Source organism: Polypterus senegalus, chromosome 3 (assembly GCF_016835505.1).
Source record: "Polypterus senegalus isolate Bchr_013 chromosome 3, ASM1683550v1, whole genome shotgun sequence".
Classification (NCBI taxonomy): Eukaryota; Metazoa; Chordata; class Cladistia; order Polypteriformes; family Polypteridae; genus Polypterus; species Polypterus senegalus.
Window position 1 is genome coordinate 127083389 of NC_053156.1, and position 23385 is coordinate 127106773.

The 23385-nt window shown below is 36.8% G+C and overlaps 1 protein-coding gene across 2 annotated transcripts in view; it reads left to right on the plus strand.

Annotated features, from left to right (window-relative positions):
• Positions 1-10585: 10585 nt before the first annotated feature.
• Positions 10586-23385, plus strand: part of cep57l1 (centrosomal protein 57, like 1) — a 33967-nt gene continuing 21167 nt past the window's right edge. The window contains exons 1-5 of one of the 2 annotated variants that reach the window (XM_039747904.1): positions 10586-10728; positions 13157-13334; positions 15098-15262; positions 15846-15967; positions 17756-17872. In XM_039747904.1, the coding sequence (XP_039603838.1) occupies positions 10708-10728; positions 13157-13334; positions 15098-15262; positions 15846-15967; positions 17756-17872 (603 nt within the window). In that variant the 5' untranslated portion in view covers positions 10586-10707. Of the gene's footprint in view, positions 10729-13156; positions 13335-15085; positions 15263-15845; positions 15968-17755; positions 17873-23385 lie in introns of both variants that reach the window. The other variant, XM_039747903.1, reaches the window with a different exon arrangement.

Below are 23385 nucleotides of genomic sequence, written 5' to 3' on the forward strand. Positions count from 1 at the left end.
TGAACCTATGGCTATAATAAGCTCAGTGTGTGAATGTTTAAGGCTGTGTGCTTATTACACTTAATTACTACATTTTATAACACTTTGAACTCAGTTTTTAGTCTGCATATTACATTTCCCTGAACGGTCTTATAAGAAGACAATAAAAGTGTGATATATCAGATTTACTGAAATCGTGCTTAATTTATTCCAGCAAGGTAAATGTACAGAAAAGAATTCCATTAATTAAACATAAAATATCAATTATTAATAAACTATATAACATGGCACAGTGGTTAGAATTGCAGTGATACAACTCCAGAGTTATAAGTTCAATCTTAAATCAGTTCAGATTTATTATTCAATGGTCGAGGCACCCAGAGTTGACTTAACAATGCGTACTATGAAACCCTGTACCCTATTTCAGATTTTTTTTTGTTTGTTCATCTTTGAATGCCTTATTTACTGTAGTACATGAAAATCCCTGGGTGGTATTTGTTTCTGAAATGCTGAAACCACCACATCTGACAATAGCCATACTACAGACAAAGTTACTTAGATCACAAGTTTTGCCCGTTGCAATGTTTGGTCAGGCAACAACAAAACATTTTGACCACACCTACATACTATATATTGAGTTTCAGCCACATACTGTAGATATCTGTTGGACGAAGTATTAATGTACTATTGAGTATTAATAAGTGTGTGTACCCAATAAAGTGTATCAGTCTCTCTTACAATCATAATTTTGTGGGTACAGTCAAGCAAGGATTCTGAAAGTATAAATTACAAAGTACTTCTCAAAAAATCCATTCAGAAGATAAGATCAATCAATGTACTGCTTTAATAATAAATATTAAATTCTATTCTTTCATATATTACTTAATAACTAGCTTAAGATTTTGCCAGTGAATGTATTAAACAAAGGATGACATCTGAAGAAGAACATTTAAGATTTATTATATAATTGTTGTTTCATTAATTACATTTTATTACTTTAAAAATATTGTTTATTACTTTTGGTGAGCACAGAAATTAGGTTTTTGTAAAAATAAGACTGATTTGTGACTGATACCAACTACAATATCTGCATTTTGCTTTTCATTCAAAGCAAACATTTTATAACTTGATACAACACTAATACAATTTGCCTCGAGGACGGATTTTTACTAGAATAAGAAAATTACACTTTGTATTCATATAAATCTTTATGTTTTCTTCTCTGAAACAATCAAACATAACAAATGATGCAGAAAACATGAATAAAGCCATTATTAGACATCTTAGTCTAAGTCTTCCAAACTGCTGTGACAGCATGCATACATTCTTGTTAAACACTTTATAAAAAGTTTAATAGCAGTTTTAATCATAGAAGTACCACACAAATTTGATTTATTATTATTATTATTATTGTTTTAGAGGTCATAGTAGTAAATGTACAGTAAATCTGACTGTTATTTTCAATGAAAGTTGTCCCTTTACCATTAATTTTATTTTTGTTTGGGATTCTAAAATATAAATTACAGACCAGCTTCAGAATATGTAACTCTAAATACCACTATTCAGTTTGCAGCTTCCTAGTACTCGTACGTTCAACTAGACTCTGTGATGCATGTTTTTTTAAATATTGGTTTGCCCACTAATTGCTAACAAGAAAAATCATGTGCAAATTAAATAAATTGGTAGACAAGCCCAAAACCACATTTTCCTGCTAAGAGAAGTACAAATCTCTACAGCCTGCTATACTTGGAAACAATGACAATGACATATTATACTTAAATGCATAAATGTGTGCTAAATATGTTCTCAGATTTAATTAAGTGTACATAATTTTCCAATGTTGTTATGGACCCTAGTCACTCTGTATGAGCATTTTTCTCCCTTCCTCCACCAGACAGACACCATAAAACTATTAACACCAGAACTGTGAGATTTAAGAATAGTTTCTGCCTGCTGGTAATAAGGCTGCTCAGGTGTCATATGTGATAAACTATCATTAATAAACTGAGCAAATTAAGTGCCACATTTTCTGTGATTCTTGTGCATGTAATGGTATGCTTAATGTTATTTACTATGATTATTATTAATATTAGAGCTAGAGTCTGAGCTTTTTCTCTTACTGATGTTTTATGTTGATTATTGTGTCTGCAAGGAGCATTATGTAAGTAAGAATTTCACTGTACATAGTATATGTGGCAATAAAAAAAGACACTGACCTTGACCTTGATCTTGAAATTTGTACAAAAACAAAAAGGTTAATCATTCAAAATGTTTTACATTTTAACTGGCCTGGCCATTTACTAAATTTAAAGGCGGGAGTTTTTTTGCTAGCAGTTAAAAACTCCATACAATATTAACTTTGATTAACTTTACTAACGGTGGCACAGTGGCAGTGCTGCTGCCTCGCAGTAAGGAGACCTGGGTTAATTTCTTGGGTCCTCTCTGTGTGGAGTTTGCATATTCTCCCTGTGTCTGCATGGGTTTCCTCCGGGTACGCCCACAGTCCAAAGACATGCAGGATAGGTGCATTGTTGATCCAAAATTGTCCCGTGTGTGGGTGTGTTTCTGTGTTCCCTGTGGCAGAGTGGCACCCTGCCTGGAGTTTGCTCCTGCCTTGCACCCCCTGTACTGGCTGGGATTGGCTCCAGCAGACCCCCGTGACCCTGTGTTAGGATATAGAAGGTTGGACAATGACTGACTGACTAACATTGGGACTGCCATATATCTCCCATATAGTAACAAGCAAAGTAATATTTATTAACATATAAGAAGCACATATTTGCAGGATTTATTAAACTTTGCTTATTTGGAACCAAAAAGCAATATTTTCTCTTAACATTTGCAGCCTATTGATATTAGCATGATAATGAAGTTTATTGTCTGACCTTTAATAGCTCTATGCTGTAGTCATTAAACAGAGATTCTGGAACAGTGGGATAGAAGGTTCTCTTTGGGACAGTTTCTGCCAATCTGTTCTCTCCTCACCCTCTTTTCGTCATTATTTATGTCAGCCTCATTAGAAAGCCAGTTAGTCTCAAAATTAACAATGAATAATGCAGTTCTATTCAGAATATTTACTGACTAGTGTTTCCCAGGCAGTGATATTAATCTAGATTTTTCTAGAAAACTCCTTAAAGGTGTCTTTCAGCTGCTTCCTTGGACTTCTTCTTCAGTCATACCTGGATCTATTTTCTTTTTGTTTATGGGTTCTTACTTACATAAAAGGATTTTCTGCACTACAAAATAAAATACCAGGTCACTCCCTGAAAATAATGAATTAATCGGTTTTGACAATACACTTTAAACTTCCCGTACACAAATACCCAATTAATAAATATATGTAGAGCAAGCATCCATCCACCTACCATCCTACTGGTCTCTGAAGCTTTTTGCCTATTTCTGTTTGTAATGGTTATGTCACTTATAACAATCAATTTTAGACTGAAAACCATCATCTTCTCTGTTTGTCCTGCTTAAGGCAGAATAGACTCTGCCTCTCTTTACTGTACTACAGATGAATCTTTATACAAATTATTTCTCAATTTCCAATGCACACCATTTTCTCTCATTAATGCAAACTCACCTCCAAAATACTGCTGTCTGTCTATGCTGAGTATTTGTTCCATCTTGTACTACAGTTGTACTCTCATTTATACTAATGAGCTTGCCAGTTTGCTAAGAAACAAACTATTGTGTGCTCATAAACGAATACAACAGATAAGCTAACTTCGTTTTCTGTATTTTGGTATTTTTCTTGCATTGAAATCCCTGCTGTTTAAATGGTAACAAGAATTCCACACTGTCCAGTCTTATATCGATTGTAGAATCTCTGCATCATTCTCTCTGATCTACTGTTTATTTTTTCATGTACATTGGAGTTATAATCCTTTGCTGTAGTTGTCTTAAAGGACTGTTTTCTGTTGTCTAGAAGCATACATGAACTAATCTACCTTTACTCTTATGTGTTTTCAATTAAAGATGGCATTTTTCTCAGTGCCATTTATTTTATATGAAAATCTTATATTCTTATGTCTCACATATCCTACCTTGGATTTACTATCATTAAAGATTCAAACAGAGTTTCCATTGTAGCCATAATGAAATCCAACTCATTACCGTTTTCTGATATCAGAAGCAACAGTGTACTAACCTCAAGTGATAAAGTTAAAGTGATTAACTCTTTTATATCTTCCATGGACCTGAGACTCATTTTCTGCAGGACTGCTATGGCCAAAAGTTTTCATCCTAAATATTTTTTTAATTTTAAGCTAATTCTTGCTGTTAATGGAACAGGTCCATAAATTAAGGCTACCTGTTGTGCTATTTTTCACAATATCAGAAATATACACTGGTGGATGTTTTACTTTTGCATGAATTTAGCACTAACGGGTCGAGATACAATCTAAGTTAGATTTGTTTTCATTTAAGTTAGTTGCTTATTGAGAGTCAGAATTATTAAATGCCTTTTTTATTAAACAGCCAGGGTGAATATAATAAAATAAAAAAAATCCAAAAAATAACCTACACATTTCAACATAAACTGGAGGCTTACCTGGCAGCATCAGGGAAAAGGGCAGAAACAAACCTAACAGGATGCCAGTCTATTGTACCATACACTTAACATGCCCATACTAAGTAACCAAATGTACAATTCATTAGATCATCAAATATAATCCAAACTATGTGGAGAAACCCCCATGCTGACATAAGGAAAATGTACAATCTGCATGCAAAAACTGGGCTTGGATTGAATCCTAATCTGTTAAAAAGTTGAGGCTACAACAGTATCTGGAATAATTAAAACACACAGGATGAAATAACATGATGTTTTCAAACCCACGTATTTCAATCTATAGTCTTATGGAGCAACTTCTGGTGAAAGGCAAGAACTAACTGCACCACGGCATTGAAAGGCAGATTTAGAATCAGCAGAGTACCTGAAGAAAAACCCATGCAAACAAAGAAAATGTGCCAAATCTACACACAAAACTCTGAGATGGAAATCCAGAACTCTGTGCCAGTGAGCAACACTACCTGATGTACTAACACATTTAGGATTTAATGAAAGCATGAAAGCTGAGGGCTAAGACCAAAACCTATGATTCATAAAACTGTTATTATTTCAGAAAACAAATATATGCATTGATAAGTATATTTTGATAAAATAAGTTCTGATAACAGTCATTTTACTGATCAGTGTTCAACAAACAAGAATTCAGTTCTAATTAACTAGTCCCTTGAAAATGTAAGGTGGCCCTTTGTTTTTATACACCTAAATTATGTTTTTGGACTTCTCTAGCACCTTCAACACCATCCAACCTCTGCTCCTTAGGGACAAGCTGACAGAGATGGGAGTAGATTCATACCTGATAGCATGGATCGTGGACTATTTTATAGACAGACCTCAGTATGTGCGTCTCGGGAACTGCAGGTCTGACTTTGTGGTTAGCAACACAGGAGCGCCGCTGGGGACTGTACTTTCTCCGGTCCTGTTCAGCCTATATACAGTACATCAGACTTCCAGTACAACTCGGAGTCTTGCCACGTGCAAAAGTTCACTGACGACACTGCTATTCTGGGCTGCATCAGGAGTGGGCAGGAGGAGGAGTTTAGGAAGCTAATCAAAGACTTTGTTAAATGGTGCGACTCAAACCACTTACACCTGAACAGCAGCAAGACCAAGGAACTGGTGGTGGATTTTAGGAGGCCCAGGCCCCTCATGGACCCTGTGATCATCAGAGGAGACTGTGTGCAGAGGGTACAGACCTATAAATATCTGGGAGTGCAGCTGGATGACAAATTGGACTGTTCTGCCAATACTGATGCTCTGTGTAAGAAAGGTCAGAGCCGACTATACTTCCTTAGAAGGTTGGCGTCCTTCAACATCTGCAATAAGATGCTGCAGACGTTCTACCAGACAGTTGTGGCGAGTGCTCTCTTCTAAGCAGTGGTGTGCTGGGGAGGCAGCATAAAGAAGAAGGACATCTCACGCCTGGACAAACTTGTTAGGAAGGCAGGCTGTATTGTAGGAATAAAGCTGGACAGTTTAACATCTATAGCAGAGCGACGGGCACTAAGAAAACTCCTGTCAATCATGGAGAATTCACTGCATCCACTGAACAGTGCCATCTCCAGGCAGAGGAGTAGCTTCAGTGACAGACTTTTGTTACTGTCCTGCTCCACTGACAGACTGAGGAGATTGCTCCTCCCCCACACTATGCAACTCTTCAAAAATTTACAATCTAATCTAAAATCTGAAATAATGTACTGACTGAGATACATCAGGCAAGTATATCTGAATATTTCAAAAGACTGATAAAAATACACTTTTTAAATTTGCCATTTTTAGCATTTATTCATGGTGCATCTAATGTAAAGGTTTAAATTAATTTTAACCCTTACATCGTTTTCTTTTCCTCTCTGGCCATCTGACCATAGTATGCAGTATGTTATGAAATTGGATGTTCAATTTAGAAGCTTACAAACTATCAATTTCAATCTGTATTAGGGATTTTTAATTGCTATCTGTTTTGTAACTTTAATCTTTCTAGTGCTAATTGTAAAACACTTTTGCAGGAAAATAATAATAAAATTTTATATATACAGTATATAGCACATTTCTTGTGCCATAATATACAGCATTGTAAACAAAGAAAATCCACATAAAAAACTAAAGATAAATACAAGAAATACAAATGTTTTATTTAGAACAAAAGACAATAAACCTGAATAAATATATAAAATATACAAAATACTACAAGAAAATCTGAACAAATAACATCATGTGTGGTACAAACACAAATCATCCTGAGCACCTGGACAGAGAGAATAAACTGAAAGAATGGTGAGAATGTTAAGGTAAAGTAAATTCCTTTCTGAAGAAATGAGTTTTTAGTTCTTTTTTGAAAAACTGAACTGAGTCAGATGATCTCGTCAATTTAGAGAAGTCATTTCAAAGTCTGGGCAGTATAGAGCACAGATTATTTTTAGGCACAACAAGATTGCCAGAATCATTGGATTTTAGTGGGTGGACAGGAGCATAGTAACGAAGGATGTTACTGATGTAGTTTGGTGCAAGGTCATTTAAAGCTTTACAGGTTAGAAGTTTATATTAAATCATGTGAGACATATGGAGCCAGTGAAGGCAGAGCAGGATGGATATGATGAGTTCATTGTTATGTGTAAGGACTCATGCAGCAGAGTTTTTAGCCAACTGGAGCAGTGATAAAATATTATAAAGAGCATCTGCCAGCAGAAATATACAGTAGTCAATGCAGGATGTAGTAAATGAATGGACATGTTTTTCAGCATCAGAAAAGGAGAGAACCTAGTGAACATGAGATATGTTACAAAGGTGTAAGTAAGAAAGTTTCTTAATGTGGTTTATGTGAGTATAATAAGAGAGGGGTGAATCAGAAATGACACAAAGATTCCTTGCAGTAGAAGACAGTCTGATTGTAAAATTACAAAGAGCAACTGAAAAGGAGATAATCTCCTTGAGCTGAGCTTGAGTGCCAATTAGCATGACTTCAGTTTTGTTGCAGTTTAATTTTAATAGTTATGTGAGCTGAGCAAACTCTGATAAAGTTTCACTTTTAATACTGAAATAGACCTGATAATAATCTGCATAAAGGTGATAGCCCAGTCTAAAACTATGGATAATATGGCCAAGGGAAAGTATATAGATACAGAGCATTAGAGGACTGGAGACAGGGCCTTGAAGAGCACATGTATAACTGGGCGCTAAGCAGGACTTGGTGTTGCCAAGACTAACAATCTCTTGCCTATTAGTCAGAAAGGACTAAAACCATTGAAGGGCAGTGCCAGAGATACCCAGAATGTTCTCCATTCTGGACAGTAGATAGATAGATAGATAGATAGATAGATAGATAGATAGATAGATAGATAGATAGATAGATAGATAGATAGATAGATAGATAGATAGATAGATAGATACTTTATTACTCCCAAGGGGAAATTCACATACTCCAGCAGCAGAATACTGATAAAGAACAATATTAAATTAAAGAATGATAACAATGAAGGTATAACAGACAGACAATAATTTTGTATAATATTAACTTCGGTGGAACTGAAGAGTCGCATAGTGTCGGGGAGGAACGATCTCCTCAGTCTTTCAGTGGAGGACAGTGACAGCAGTCTGTCGCTGAAGCTGCTCCTCTGTCTGGAGATGATCCAGTTCAGTGGATGCAGTGGATTCTCTATGAATGACAGGAGCCTGCTCAGCGCCCGTTGCTCTGCCACGGATGTCAAACTGTCCAGCTCCATGCCTACAATAGAGCCTGCCTTCCTCACCAGCTTGTCCAGGCGTGAGACATCCGTCTTCTTTATGCTGCCTCCCCAGCACACTACCGCATAGAAGAGGGTACTTGCCACAACTGTCTGATAAAACATCTGCTGCATCTTATTGCAGATGTTGAAATACACCAGCCTTCTAAGGAAGTATAGTCGGCTCTGTCCTTTCTTACACAGAGCATCAGTATTGGCAGTCCAGTCCAATTTATCATCCAGCTGCACTCCCAGGTATTTATAGGTCTGCACCCTCTGCACACAGTCACCTCTGATGATCGTGGGGTCCATGAGGGGCCTGGGCCTCCTAAAATCCACCACCAGCTCCATGGTTTTGCTGGTGTTCAGTTGTAGGTGGTTTAACAAAGTCCTTGATTAGTTTCCTAAACTCCTCCTCCTGCCCACTCCTGATTCAGCCCACGATAGCAGTGTCGTCTGCAAACTTTTGCACATGGCAGGACTCCAAGTTGTATTGGAAGTCTGATGTATATAGGCTGAACAGGACCGGAGAAAGTACAGTCCCCTGCGGCGCTCCTGTGTTGCTAACCACAATGTCAGACCTGCAGTTCCCGAGATGCACATACTGAGGTCTGTCTTTAAGATAGTCCATGATCCATGCTACCAGGTATGAATATACTCCCATCCCTGTCAGCTTGTCCCTAGAGAGCAGAGGTTGGATGGTGTTGAAGGTGCTAGAGAAGTCCAGAAACATAATCCTTACAGCACCACTGCCTCTGTCCAAGTGGGAGAGGGATTGGTGTAGCATATAGATGATGGTATCCTCCGCTTCCACCTTCTCCTGGTATGTGAACTGCAGAGGGTCGAGGGCGTGGCAGACCTGTAGCCTCAGGTGGTGAAGCAGCAGCCTCTCCATGGTCTTCATCACATGTGACGTCAGAGCGACAGGCCGAAAGTTGTTCAGCTCACTAGGACATGATACCTTTGGGACTGGGGTGATGCAAAATGTTTTCCAAAGCCGCGGGACTCTCCCCTGTTCCAGGCTTAGGTTAAAGATGCGCTGTAGAGGACCACCCAGCTCCAACGCACAGGCCTTCAGCAGTTGTGGCAATACTCCATCTGGACCCGCTGCTTTACTGGCACAAAGTCTCCTCAGCTCTCTGCTTACCTGGGCTGCTGTAATTGTGGGTTGGGAGAAACTCTCTCCTATGCTGGTATAAGCAGAAGAATGGGTGAAGGGTGCAGTACTCCAAGGTGAGAGTGGGTAAGGGTGGTCAAACCTGTTGAAGAAGTTGTTTATCTGGTTTGCTCTCTCCACGTCTCTCAATGGTGGCACCCTGCTTCGAGCTGCAGCCAGTGATGATCTTCATCCCATCCCACACTTCCTTCATGCTGTTATTCTGCAACTTCTGCTCCAGCTTTCTCCGGTACTGCTCCTTCGCCGCCCTGAGCTGGACTTGGAGTTCCTTCTGCACACGCTTAAACTCATCCTGATTACCGCCTTTAAAAGCCCTTTTCTTCTGGTTCAAAAGGCCCTTGATGTCACTTGTAATCCATGGCTTGTTGTTAGCATAGCAGCGTATGGTTGTCACTGGAACTACAATGTCCATACAGAAGTTGATGTAGTCAGTCAAATGCTGCATTAAGCCAGAATTAACTTGGGTGATTTGCACAGAGTCTGCTGCCATAAGCAAATCATTAGTTAGCCGAAGCAAGTTCACAGTGTGCTGTGCTCTGAAACCAGATTGAAAGTGTTTCATTAGTTTATTACAAGTTAAGTAACTGGTGAGTTGGGAGGGCACAACATGCTCAAGAACCTTAAGACAGATTTTGTGAGAGATAGGCCAAAAATTGTTCTGATTGTCAACATCAAATCCATACTTTTTAATGTTGGAGCTATAGTAGTGATTTTCAAAGTAACTGGCACAGAGAGAGTGTCAAGGGATGCATTTATTGTTTTAACAGTCAGGTTAATGACATGAAGGCAGTATGGTGGGGGTGTGATACAGACTGAAGAAGTTAAATAACCACAGGGAACAAAACCCTCTGAGCTATATATACGAATGTTGTTGTTGAATGAAGTCTGCGTTTATTGTAAGCCGAAGTTCAAGATCCCCAGTGTATGCATACTTTTACTTAATTATCCATCCATCCATTGACTACGACCTTACGTTTAGATTTTCAAAATTGCTTTTAAGCAAGAGAAGTAGTTAGTCGACAACAAATACCCTCAGTGGCCTGTAAACCCGTGCGCGTTCACTAACATAGCCGCTCCTGCGTGCATGTGTGCGTTATTACGTGATGAAATCAACGTCAGACGTAGAAGGTGGAGTCACCGGAAGCGCGGGACACAGCGAGGGAAATTTAAACTGCCACTCTGAAAACAAGTCCTTGGAGACGGTGTAAGAGTCTAAAGAAAGGGCGAGGCAAACAGCTGTGTGTTGTGATAAGAGGCGGTTAATGGCGAGTGCTGAGCTGCAGGTAATCAGTGATAAAAAAATCAACAACGTGGTAGGATTTTTAATGATAGTTTATTGATAGCAATGTCTTTACGACGACAATGTTCGTGTGCAATTTTCAGTATTTTTCTGTATTAGGTTTAGGCCAGTCCTTTAGGGCTGGATCTTATCAACGTTTCATAGTCGAATGTCATTGTCGGAGACCTGGTTTCTTGAGATTGATTGATATAGATGACTTAGATCGCAGTAATGTGAAAAACATAAATGTGTTGTTCGAGCCTGCTGTTTGCCCCGAGTATTCTTGTTTTTCTGTTTTTGAATCATATCGAATGTATTAAGAGGAGGTCAAAAGCCTGAAATGTAATCCCCAGAGATACCTTTGTTACCTGGGTGGAGTGGATTAGGATGTCTTTTATGAGTCTGTGTGGATTACATATTGTATAGTGATCTATCTTTACCATATATACACTTAAGTATTTTGGAGATAAACATATGCTGTGCCGCTCGCGTAAATGCACAGTTGTTGCGTTAGTCCGCTGTAATGTTTAAAGGGACCAGTAACAACGAACATTTGCAAGATGATATAGAAGGCAAACGGAATCTGCAGAACAGCTTTAATCGGCATACAACATTGGCTGCGTAATGCTATTTTGGCCCCAGAGCTTTAAGCATTTTGAACTCTAGTAGTTGGAGGTATTCTGTTGAATTCTGAGTTGTCAGTGGATGCTGTTAAAATCAATTATTATTTTTTGTAGACACCTTGTTAGTATATGTATTGATTATAACAATAATTGTCATATATGGTCTGTTAACATATTTTCTTGTATCGGTGTGACAATGTCCAATGTTTTGTACATCTTTGATGTAAACAAATTTCCCTCTGGGATAAAGTATTCCTAATCTAAATCACAGCGTATGCAGTGAAGTGACCACTGGCAGACACCATGAGGACCTCAGGCGTATACCACACGGATTTTAAAGTGTCAAAATTAAAATGTGTTCTACAGTACAAAAAAAAAGCTACAGTATAAAATCAAACAACAAAGTACCCAGTATTTTCCTATATTTGGACAAACATTATGGCTTCTTGGGCCAAATGAAAGGCCACAATTTATGTGCATAACAAAAACATGTCATATTGACATACAAATATTAGCATACTGTAATAGTATATACTTTGACATTGCTGAGAAAAGTGTTAGAAATAGTCCAAAATAATGGACTTGGACAAACATAAGTATAAAAATTAGCATCACGGAAATTTAAACTTGATTCTTAATTTAATATTTAATTTAAAAAAAAACATACCATTCCAAATCTTATGAACAACCTGTTCATATAAGCATATTAGAGAATAGTTATTAAAATAACCAAAAGTGCAGTTTTCATAACAGAGCAGTATGAAAACAAAATATGAATATAAACATAGGCTGAATGTGAAAGCAAATAACCAACTATATTAATCACTAATGAGAATAAATTAACCACTCATAAAGAAGCTATTTATTATGTTGTTTTTATATAACTTGATCCTTTCACAACTGAAAAATAAGCAGGGTGATTTCCTTTTTTTTTTTCTTAAAATAGATGATCATCTCCTCTGCTATTACCACCATTCATTTGGTGTTGGAAAGGCATGATAAACTAATGCTTGCAATTAGTTTTTATTAGTCAGTTGCTTTTGTTTAGTTTTTAACAAACAAAATAAAAATTCCTGCAAAAGATCACGTTTAGCAGTTTTGAGTTCAATACATAAGTTGTCTGGATGTATTTGGGACTCTTACAGATTCACAAATTAAAGAAATCTGTGGGTTGTATATGGTACTCCTGTGCTTTCAAAATTCGTACAGTCCACACAATAGCAGTGTTCTAGACTGTGATTAACTTTTTTTACCTAGGCTGATGATCCTCCAGCCTTGTATGCATTGTTTTGATTAGGAATTTAATTGAAATTAATCGATTCTTAATTAAAACTGATATTGTGCAGCTTAGCATTAAAAAAAGTACTCCATACTTGTTGATCAGCATTCCACAGTTGTCCAGACAGTGTTAATGAATATCTCGGCGGTTGCAGTGCTAGGGTGTATAGAACTTTGGTTATGCTTTATTTGGCCTAGGACCCAATTCTTAATAGCAAAGGGGACTGTCTATTTAGACCAATGTGATCATTTTAATTTGAACCCCTCAGGCCTTTTTTTTAATTTATTTTTTATTTTGGAATATTGCCATGTACATGCAATCAGGGTTTAGTGAGTGTGTCTGAACTATAAACTCCAGTGTGGCAAGTTTATTTGCTAACACTTTATAAAACCATGGCCAAGTTACACACCATGCCAACTTCATTTACTAAACTGAAAGCAGGATTAAAAGCAACTCTTTTGTACATGATATATTACCTCATGTTACCTTTCATAAAATAGGCTAACTTTTTTTTTCTTTTACTTTTGCAGTGTTTAGAATCACCTTCTAAATGTAGTTTCTTTGGAAGTTACTATAATCCACCTGATAAACTTTCAGCGCCTTCTTATTATGAAAGCAAATATCCTTATAATTCTGCATCACAGACCAAACGTCTTGGAGTGGCAAGTTTTGAAAAGGACAAGAAAAACTTGGAATCTGGTAGTGAAGGTAACGTCTGATATACTGTATATGTCTAATAAAATGTTTGCTGGGTTACGGCTAGTTGATGGTGAAGGAGAGGAATACAAAATCTCCAGCCCTAGCAGCATCCCTGGAGAAAGTAAACCTCTGGGGCATATATGGTCTGTTATAATACAAAATAAGATTGCCTTATCTTGCTGCTTATGTCTTAAAACGTCAGCTTGCAAGCAGGTTGACAATAGCCCTAACACATGTAAGAAACTAGAAATTATTTTATCATCTCAGGAATTTTCTGGGATTTTCATGTTCATCAATATTAGGCTAGCCTGATCATTTTCATTCACACAATAAAGACCCATTCTAGATATAGGTTGAATAAAAGGTTTGGGGCAAATAGAAAGAAATAGGTTAGTAAGCAGTGCAGGTTAGTCCTATTCTGCAATCTATCTATTTTTAACAATCTGTATAAGGTCCAAAGATGTAGGCAAAGCCATAAATACAATGTGGGAAAAGTCTGGAAGGTGTTTTTTCTACTGTATTTGTTCTCTTCTTGAAAATATGACACTGCTTAGTTTTTAAGTAGATGAATGCAGTTTTATTACTGCTTCTCTGCACACTGGACAGAGGGCAGCACATGGATATGGCTGGTGACAATGTAACTGGGCTGAACAATTTCTTTCTTGGCTTGAGCAGCTTCCTTGAAATTCACCCACATTCTGACACTGTCAAATAGGTAACCTTATTTTTTTAAAAAAAAAAAAAAAACATTTTAAGGCAACTTCATTAGTTTTTTTTAAATATATCTTGGTTCATTTGCATCAACATTTGAGCATTTTGTATATAACTGCTATAAATATTTACATGCTTGACCCAGTAATTTTACTTCACAAAGTCTAAGGATATTTGACTCTGATTTTGTTTACAATTTGTTGATTAATAAGACAGACTGCATAAATTAGAGGTTTATACCTTGAGCATAGACAACATTCTTTAAGGAATTCTTTGGGTACTGTCTTTGTTTGTCAATTTGTTAACTTGAGGCCATTCCTTGGTGTGAAACAAACTGCTTACTTTTAATTGAATGTTCTGTCTCTGTTGACTGCGATGTCAGAAATTCACATTAATGTGCATTAAAACTCTTCAAAGAAGAATTTAAATGATGTACATGTCCAGGTTCATTCTTTTATTTGACACTTTAATTGTTTACATAAATATGATCTGCATAGAATAATACTTATTTTGCAAACATTTATATAAGCCCTTAAGTTTTTTTTTTTTAATAGTGCACGCTCCCATCCTCCTCGTAACATAAAATGTTAGACTTTATTAGCCTCTTAATTTTCACCCTTCTAATTCTTGCTTATGACTTACTTCACCTTTAAGACTTTTCCTATACTGTTTATGAAGATGTGCTTTTAACTTGAAAGAATCTAAAATATCAGCTGTCATATCTAGTTTAGGTATACCAAGTGCCTGAGAGGGGGGATGTTAATTCCAGTTAATCTTTTAAAGTGCTACGGTGTTCCATGGTTTCATTTCTAGCTGCTGTCAGGATTAAATGGATTTCAGAATATGTTGTCTGATGTAATACATGTACAAATGCTATAAAGGAATTGAATATTTCTCCTTCTTTGCTTCTTGAAATAGTTCATGTTGCTTTAGGAGTCCAGTCTCTAAAGCTTTGAGATAAAACTGTAGTTTTTTTCTTGTTAACAGCCTAAACATAAATTCATTCTTTATTAGCTTTCATTTTAATTTGTATGTATGCTATTAAACAGCTGTAATTAAAGCTTTAAGGAAACTTCAGGAAAAGATTCGTCGGTTAGAACTGGAGAGGATTCAAGCAGAAAACAACATTAAGTATCTGAGTGAAAAAGCTATGCGCCGAACACTGAGTTTTGAACCGGAAAAGAGAGCGATGGAAACAATGGAAGGTGAAGAAAACCAGAATAAAGGTACTTTCATGTAAATATTTTGTATTGTTTGCAAATTGTCACAGGGTTTGTGAGCTTCAGTGATGGACATATAAACAGTTTAGGCCTATTGTCAGCTTTTTTCCATTGCAGGAAAACTCTCAAGACTTGTATAAAATAAGCTTTTTCAGATGGATTGATGAATGGATACAGTTTCTTTTTCGAAATAACACCACTTTCTATTATTGCTATGCTCACCTTATAAACAGGCAAACAAATTTGGTGTCCAATTATAAAAGTTACTGCATTTCAAAATCCTTACATATGTTAAACAATTTAGTTAAGTGATGTTCTGTATTGGGAATGTAATATTTTGTCAAAACTGTTATACAATATCTGTGGTGGGCTGGTACCTCGCCCAGGGTATGTTCCTGCCTTGCGCCCTGTGTTGGCTGTGATTGGCTCCAGAATACCCCCGTGACCCTGTGTTAGGATATAGCGGGTTGGATAATGACTGATTGTTATATGATATTAGTTCAGCAGTTTTTTAGCTTCGTTTTTGTAAATGGATTTGTTGTCCTTGTGAATATATTGGTAAATGTAGTTTGGTGTGCTATTCCTCCAGAGCTAACATCTCAGCTATGCAGGGCTGAAGCGCGTTGCTCACTCCTTGAAAAACAGTTGGATTACATGAGAAAGATGGTTGAAACAGCTGAAAGAGACAAAAATGATATTATGGAAAAGCAGGTATGAAATTTATTTTTTGCAGTACTATAGCTTTAAATCTTAAGTACTACTTCTGTCCTTTGTGACAATTTTGAGACCACGCCCACAACCTACAATGTGAAATGTTTTTCTGAATATGTAAATACAGTTACTTTGTAGCTGAGCTTCAGAAGTATTAATTTTGTTGTAATTAAAATTCTGTGTTATTTGCTCATTTATTTTTACCTTCTAGACAGTTCTTTAGGGGTAATAATAAATGGCTGTAGCTGTCATATATTTCTTAAATGTCTAATAAGAATGATTTAGGTTTTCTCAAAGTTTACAATAAGCAAAATAGAAAAGAATTTTATTATGAAGTTGTCATTTTAAAGATCGGAAGATGCATAATGTAGGCTATATAGAACATTTTATATAACTTTTTTAAGTTCTGCATTGAGTGCAAAATTATGTAAATACACTTGTAGTTTTGTGTTTACTATATTTTCAGCAATGAGATGGTAAGTACAAACTTTAGATTTGGATTTAGAAAATCTGGTTTACCCATCTTAAATGGGTGTAAACTTTGAAAATGAATGAAATCTCTCAGAATGGTTTACAATTGCAAGCAACAAGGCAGTAGACCAAACGTGAAACAAAAACCTTATAAGTATGGAATAATTCCACTTCAAAGTGAAGAATTTTCCTGTGTATTAAGTCATTCATTATAATTACATGCATTAAATAGTGGAGGAGTGGTGGATGTGAGGCTAGGGATCTGCACTGGCAATCGGAAGGTTCCTGGTTCGAATCCCATAAATGGCAAAAGAGACTCTGCAATGTTGGGCCCTTGAGCAAGGCCCTTAACCTGCAATTGCTGAGCGCTTTGAGTAGTGAGAAAAACGCTATATAAATGCAAAGAATTATTGTGTATCCAATATGGTTTTGATGGTTTATAAATCTAATGCAGTGGAAGGCAGGGATTGATGGAGAGTGCTCCCTTACCTGGCTGGGAGCCCATTATGAGTGAAGGCTATGAATGGATGTACATTCAGACCGAAATGGCTACTGTTCCCTTTCTCACCGGGCCGGTTTTGTCGAAGGGTCATGTGTTTCCCCCTAGTATACTGGGTGGCAGTTTCCCTCTTGCATAGTTCCTTTTTTGACATCTGCTGGACTGCTTGTGAGTTATAGTTCTGGAAAGCAGCCCTGCTGGGAGGAGCCTTCTGGGTAATGTGAAACCTCCACCTGGCAGAGAAGTGCTTGCTGGCTACGCCACTGACTCGTAGGAAATGAGCCTGGGTCCGAATTAAATAGGGGCCCTCTGCCTCATTCAGAGTGTCAGTGTTAGGAGTGGAGGTTCGACAAAGCTCGACTGGGAAGAGTTCCCTGAAGAGCTCAATGGAAAGGTCGTTTGCCTAATAAGTGTGTTATTTTTTTTCTTCCACAACCCCCCCCATAATCCTCTAATTGTATCTGGTGCAGTTGTGCTTGGGAGGGGTCTAAGATACCCCACACCCCCCCCTTACAGGTCACAATATATATTTTCTATTTTTGTGAAATTCAGTGATATTAATATTAGTTTTGGTGTACTCATTCCATGTATTGAATCATTTCCTTTGATGCCGTTTAACGTACAAGCATACACCATTGGCAAGGTTGCTGATAGGTAGCATCTTTAAGTATATGTTATAAATAAAGTTGCATTTAACTTCTTGCACTTTTCACTACATTATTATTATTTATTAATAATAATAATAAAAATAATAATAATAATAGTTGTTGTTTATCATTTGTTATACTTATGCAAAGTTAATGTGCATTTATTTCTAGGCTTTGCTTCAGGAGGATAAGAGTCGAGATCAAGTTGAAATGCAGTCTAAATTAGAAAAACTTGAAGCCCTAGAAAAAGAGTGCCTTAATCTTATAAGCACTCAGGCTCTTGCTGAGGTATGAACACATTATGTATTTGTATCATGAGATTCTGTTGAGCTATTGAAAACAATTTTATTTTGCATGTAGATATAGTATGTCTGGGTGGCTCTATGGTATTACTGCTGTTGCTTTGTTTCAGCTGTTACATAACACAATGAGCACATTTTTTCTGTTTAGAGATATCCTACAAAAGGTATTGGTGAGGAATTGTGCATACTCTGTACTTCTAAGCTTGCAAACTTGCTTTGTGAAAAATCAATTTAGAAGAAGTAATTGAGGTTTTTAAACTATTTCCTTCCATGGCTTAAGGTTACATTTGTATTTTTATACTATTTAAGACATTTGAAGAGATGCATAAGATTTAAAAGTAGGGATTTCACAGGAACCAGTACATTGGTACCAAGTTGATAACAAAATTCTGAAAAAGTAACTGTAAAAAAAGTTAGTACAGTATTTCTAGCACCGAATGAAAGTTGGTAACACACTGTTGAGTGACATATTACTTCAGATTGCACAATAATTCATGATAAAGTATGAATATAGACTATATATGAAAATGTCTCACAGTGCTACAGCACTGCAGGAACATCCCTCAAGAAGAAAAAAATGGAAGTCCTGTCTTGAAATGCTTACTGTGAGTTCGCTATTACTGGAATCGTGGCCAAAACATAACAAAAGCTAATGTAGGTATTTCCAATTTTATCCTATTAAGCAGTTAGCTTGGAAACTAGATGGTGAAATTGAATTGGTTTTAGTAACATGTCATACACAGCTCTGATTAAAGGAACAGAGGCTATACATTCATTCTTTGATTGAACATCTACAGATGTTTCCCAGCATTCATCAATTGGTCATATGTAGTTCAGGGCCGCAGGGGAAGTCTTGCATACATCCACAATTATGCATACAAGACTGAGATGGGGGAGAAAACTGCACACCAGTGCTAACAACATTTGTAGAAAGTACAAATTGAGGCAAGTCTTAAAACAAATTGGTGTTAACAAAAAACACACTATAGAGATGCAAATATGTGTAAAACAGAATACGAGTCTACAAACTAAATTTATGTCCGTCATTTGGTTGGTTGGCTTTTGAAAGGAAGTTAATTTTCATGAGTATCAAGTCAATTTTATTTATAAAATCAAATTTTAAAAACAACGGAAATTGTACAAAAGAGCATACAAGACTACCGTAAAGAAAGCAATTATATAAAACAGTTTAACAACTATTTCATTTCCATCCTCCCCCTCCCGATGACTATACCCACAATGAAAAGTGGAAGAGAAAAAGTGGGCTTTTAACAGAGTCTTAAAAACCTCAATAGAAGGAGAAGGTTTGATGTATAGTAACAGATCATTCCAAAGCCTAGTAGCAACAACTGAAAAGTCTCTGTAACCCCTAGACTTCAACTGTGATCTTAGCACTGCAAGGAGTAGTTGAGCAGAAGACCTCAAAGACTTCATTCCCAAACGGGGATGAAGGAGATCACAGATATATTTTGGAGAGAAACCAGGTAAGGCCTTAAAAACAAAGTTTTAAAATCAATCCGAAATATCACTGGTAGCCAGTGGAGAGAGGCCAGTACAGATGAGAGATGCTCTGTTTTTCTAATTCTGGTTAGAACTTTTATCTGTTGCAATTTGAACCAACTGATGGCACCTCTATGAATTTAATTTTAAAAGCAACCATGCTACTTTCATGTTCCAGTGGAGTGAATGCTGGCATGTTTGTCTGCAGCTGCTCTTTGGAAATTCTTTTATTTTATTTTCATTTTTGTTTGTGGAAACGTTTTCTGTGCTTTGGACCTTCTTGAACCGTGCAGGGCTCCACATAGGCAATACAAGCATTGTGTTGACGCAATACATCTTCTGGGTAACTGTTGCCATCTTTTTTTTTTTTTCCCACTTTTGCAACAGCATCAGAATGTAATCCTCCAGATTATTTACTTCAACTACTGTACATACGCAAGTATAGGCGGTGCACTGCTTGAACAGCAGCAACGTCCTCCAGCGGACGTGTTGCATAATGTTTAAATCGCCGGCCTTACTCTCATGTTGAGCTACTGACTTTGAACTTGAGGTCTTAACTGGGAGATGGATTATATAATTTCTGTGTTGCTCTAGGTATCTTCTAATGATCCCGCTTCAACCATCACAGATTAGTAAATATCAGAATCGGAATATCTTTGTCATTGTAACAAATACAGCGAAATTAGGTGCTGTCCCTGCAGTGTCAAAATATAAATAAATATAATTACAAAAGAATAGGAAAGGATAAGAAGAAATAAGGTAGAACATCTAAAGGCTACGTGAAAATGGCATTAATGAATGTTTGATATGTGATCAATAAATCGTTTGTTTTAATTACTTTTTTTTTTTTTTAATTACACATTTCATAACTTTGATTTATTTATGTCAGGGACTTGGTGCTGGTGACGCAGCATCTCTCCATAATCTCACACCTCTTGACTATCCCTGCTTAGCCCACCACGTAGCACTGGTCGGAGTGGTGGGCAAGCAACACTTTTTGATGATCTGTTTAAATGTAGACCTATGCCTGTAGACAATTGTTTCAGTTTTGAAGCTCAGCTAGATAAAATATGCTTACCAGTCTTGTACTGTGTGCACTTGTTTATAGAATACTAGCAAAATACCCGCGCTTCGCAGTGGAGAAGTGTGTTAAAGAAGTTATGAAAAAGAAAAGGAAACATTTTGAAAATAACGTAACATTTGCTTTCTATTCGTTTGCATAAGCACAGTCCTTCACCAGCAATTTTGTGTAGGTATTTTAGACTTAGTTTTCTGTTCAGGTACCCATTTCCTTTATTTAATCCGTGGCTTCTCTGCTGTTTTTTTTGTTCGTTTATTACGATTATAGTTATTTCTTGATTCCCTTCTTTGGCTGACTGCCTGCCCATACTGTATAAGGCGCTGCGGTGTCTTCATTCCTTTCCTTGGTTTACCAAGGAAGCAGGGTTTTTATTTAATCCACAGGTTCTCTGCTGTTTTATTGTTCATTTATTACGATTGTTATAGTTATTGTGTAGATATTTTAGACTTTTTTTTTTTTTTTTGGGATGTTTACTGTTCAGGTACCCATTTCCTTCATTGTTCCAACCGTACCCCCATTAACATGTCTATTCGAGGTGATCACCATCAATCAAAGAACTATCACTTACCAAGTGATTTCCATGCCCAGAGATGGCGCCTGCCTTTTCCATTCTCTGTGTTACATATTGCACAGACATATCAGGCTCACTTTTGATATCTGGAGGGACATTGTGTCTTATGCATTGAATGACTGGGACAGGTTCAAAGTGTGGACTGACCCCGCGTCTTCTCATTAAACTTTTATCACGCGAATATCGTATTCGTCGTAGGCATGACAAACGCCAGCGGCAGCGTGTCTATAAAGTTAATTTAAAGTTATGGTTTACACCGTGCTTTGTTTCCGCAGTAGCTGCACTTATGAATATGCTTGTATTCGTCACTCGTTTCATGTTCTTTTGCTGCCTTCTCAATTGTGTAAAGCTTTTTTTGTTCAGCGCTCTTTGGAGCTCTTGCTTGTTCTCTGCGTACTGCGTTCACTGTCAATTCACGTGAGCTGCTCGGAGTACATGCATCGAAGGTTCTCAGCTGTGCTTGTGCTATCTCGTGCGATGTCCACGGCTTTATTTAATGTTAGCTAAGACCCGGCACTTAAAAGTTTCACTCGCACTTTCGCTGAATTTGTGCCAAACACCTTCCTGACCATATCACCTTAGTTTGCATAAGCACAGTCCTTCACCCGCAAATATTTAGTGGCAGAGTGTTTCTATTGGATTGCCGCTGACGGCCGGCCTTATATGGGCAGACACTCAATTACGTGGGAGGCGTGACGATAAGGGACGCACCTCCGTATCACAAAGTGACCGAGCTGCAGGCTATGGCCGTATATATTGGAGAATTAGTGATCAGTTAGTCAGTCAGTCAGTCAGTGAGGGCTTTGCCTTTTATTAGTATAGATAACACCTAAAATCTGATGAACATAGTTGAATAGAATGTTGGGGAATTTACTGCATGCTCTTAATTACAATTAAGGTGATGTAAGCCATGGTTCATTTATAATTTTGGATTTGTATACAACCTAAGCAATAACAAAGGCTAATGTAATGGATTAGACTTGTCAGTTTTACATTAATTTCATATAGAAAATCTTGAAGTTAGGACAGATATGAAAAAATACAGATCTTGATAATTATAAGCTGCAGGTGTTTGTGACAAATTTGAATCAGATGAACTCCTTCATTTAAATTTTGTTTTTTTTAAACCAGCTAATAGTGTAAAAATTGCTATTGTAAAGATTTAGAATTATTCATTTTTTATTTTTCCTCATTTATTGTAAGTAGTATTTTTCAGTTTTGGAGAGAAAATTTAGACTGTACACATAGTAAGATAAATAAGATACTTTGATATTCTTTATAAATCCTATGCTAAAATTTCCTCAGGATTATAACAGCTTCTTAATTTTTTTTTTTTGGTTGCACTAGAGGGATCCCTATGTCTTCTAACAATTAACTTCAAGTTTTGCATTATAATTTGATAGTTTTGAATATTTTTGTTTTGCTGTGGTGTTGAATAGGTATCAACTCAAGAAATTCCACAGGTATTAATATTTAATAAAATCATTCTGGTATCATGACATCCCTATTTAAAAGTAAACAAAAGGGTCCTTTGTGGTACATGCCGGTTACTTCTGTTGCAATCTTCTGGCTCCGAGGAATTCCGCTGGAATGCTGCCAGTTCCCCATGACCACGCTGTTCTGGTGACTTCACAATGTTTTCTTCCTGGGGATTTTAAAGAGCATTTGTGGGCCTTTAATAGGTATTGTATGTGCTGGAATCTTCATATCATCAGCATTTATTTCTTTCTTTAGGTTGCTCTTGTCAAGCATTTTGTTTTAGATGTGCAAGATTTTACTTAATTCATACGCTACCTTATTTTTTGCAAAGACCTATTCATTCATATACATTGTTTTTTTTAACCATTTATCCATCCATCCATCCATCCACTGTCCAACCTGCTGAATTTTAACCATTTATTGAGTCGTAAATGTTACTATGCTACTAATGTTATAGTGATGCATTTGTTGAATGTTCTACTGCTTTAAATCTCCAGATTCCTGGCCCTGTAAATGCCTGAATAAAGATTAAACAAACCTTGCATTTTTTTTGTGGTGGTGCTGTTTTATTTTTTTTCTTCCCCCAAGAACTCAGTTTTTTTTCCATGTCCCAAAAATACTCTAAATTGTACGATATGGTATAAAGAGTGTGTGTATATGTGTGTTCATGTACTATAGGAAGTTTCAGAGAGATGTCTCAACATTCCATGTTGTTGTGTTCAGGTGACTTTCTGGTCAGACACAAATAGTTGTTGATTTTAGCAACCACAAAAAATATTAAATAAACTTTATTTTTTTTTCATAAAGAAGGAAATGAAAAGGATTGTGCATCATATCACTAACTGCAATTCGGGGAAAAGGAAAGAAA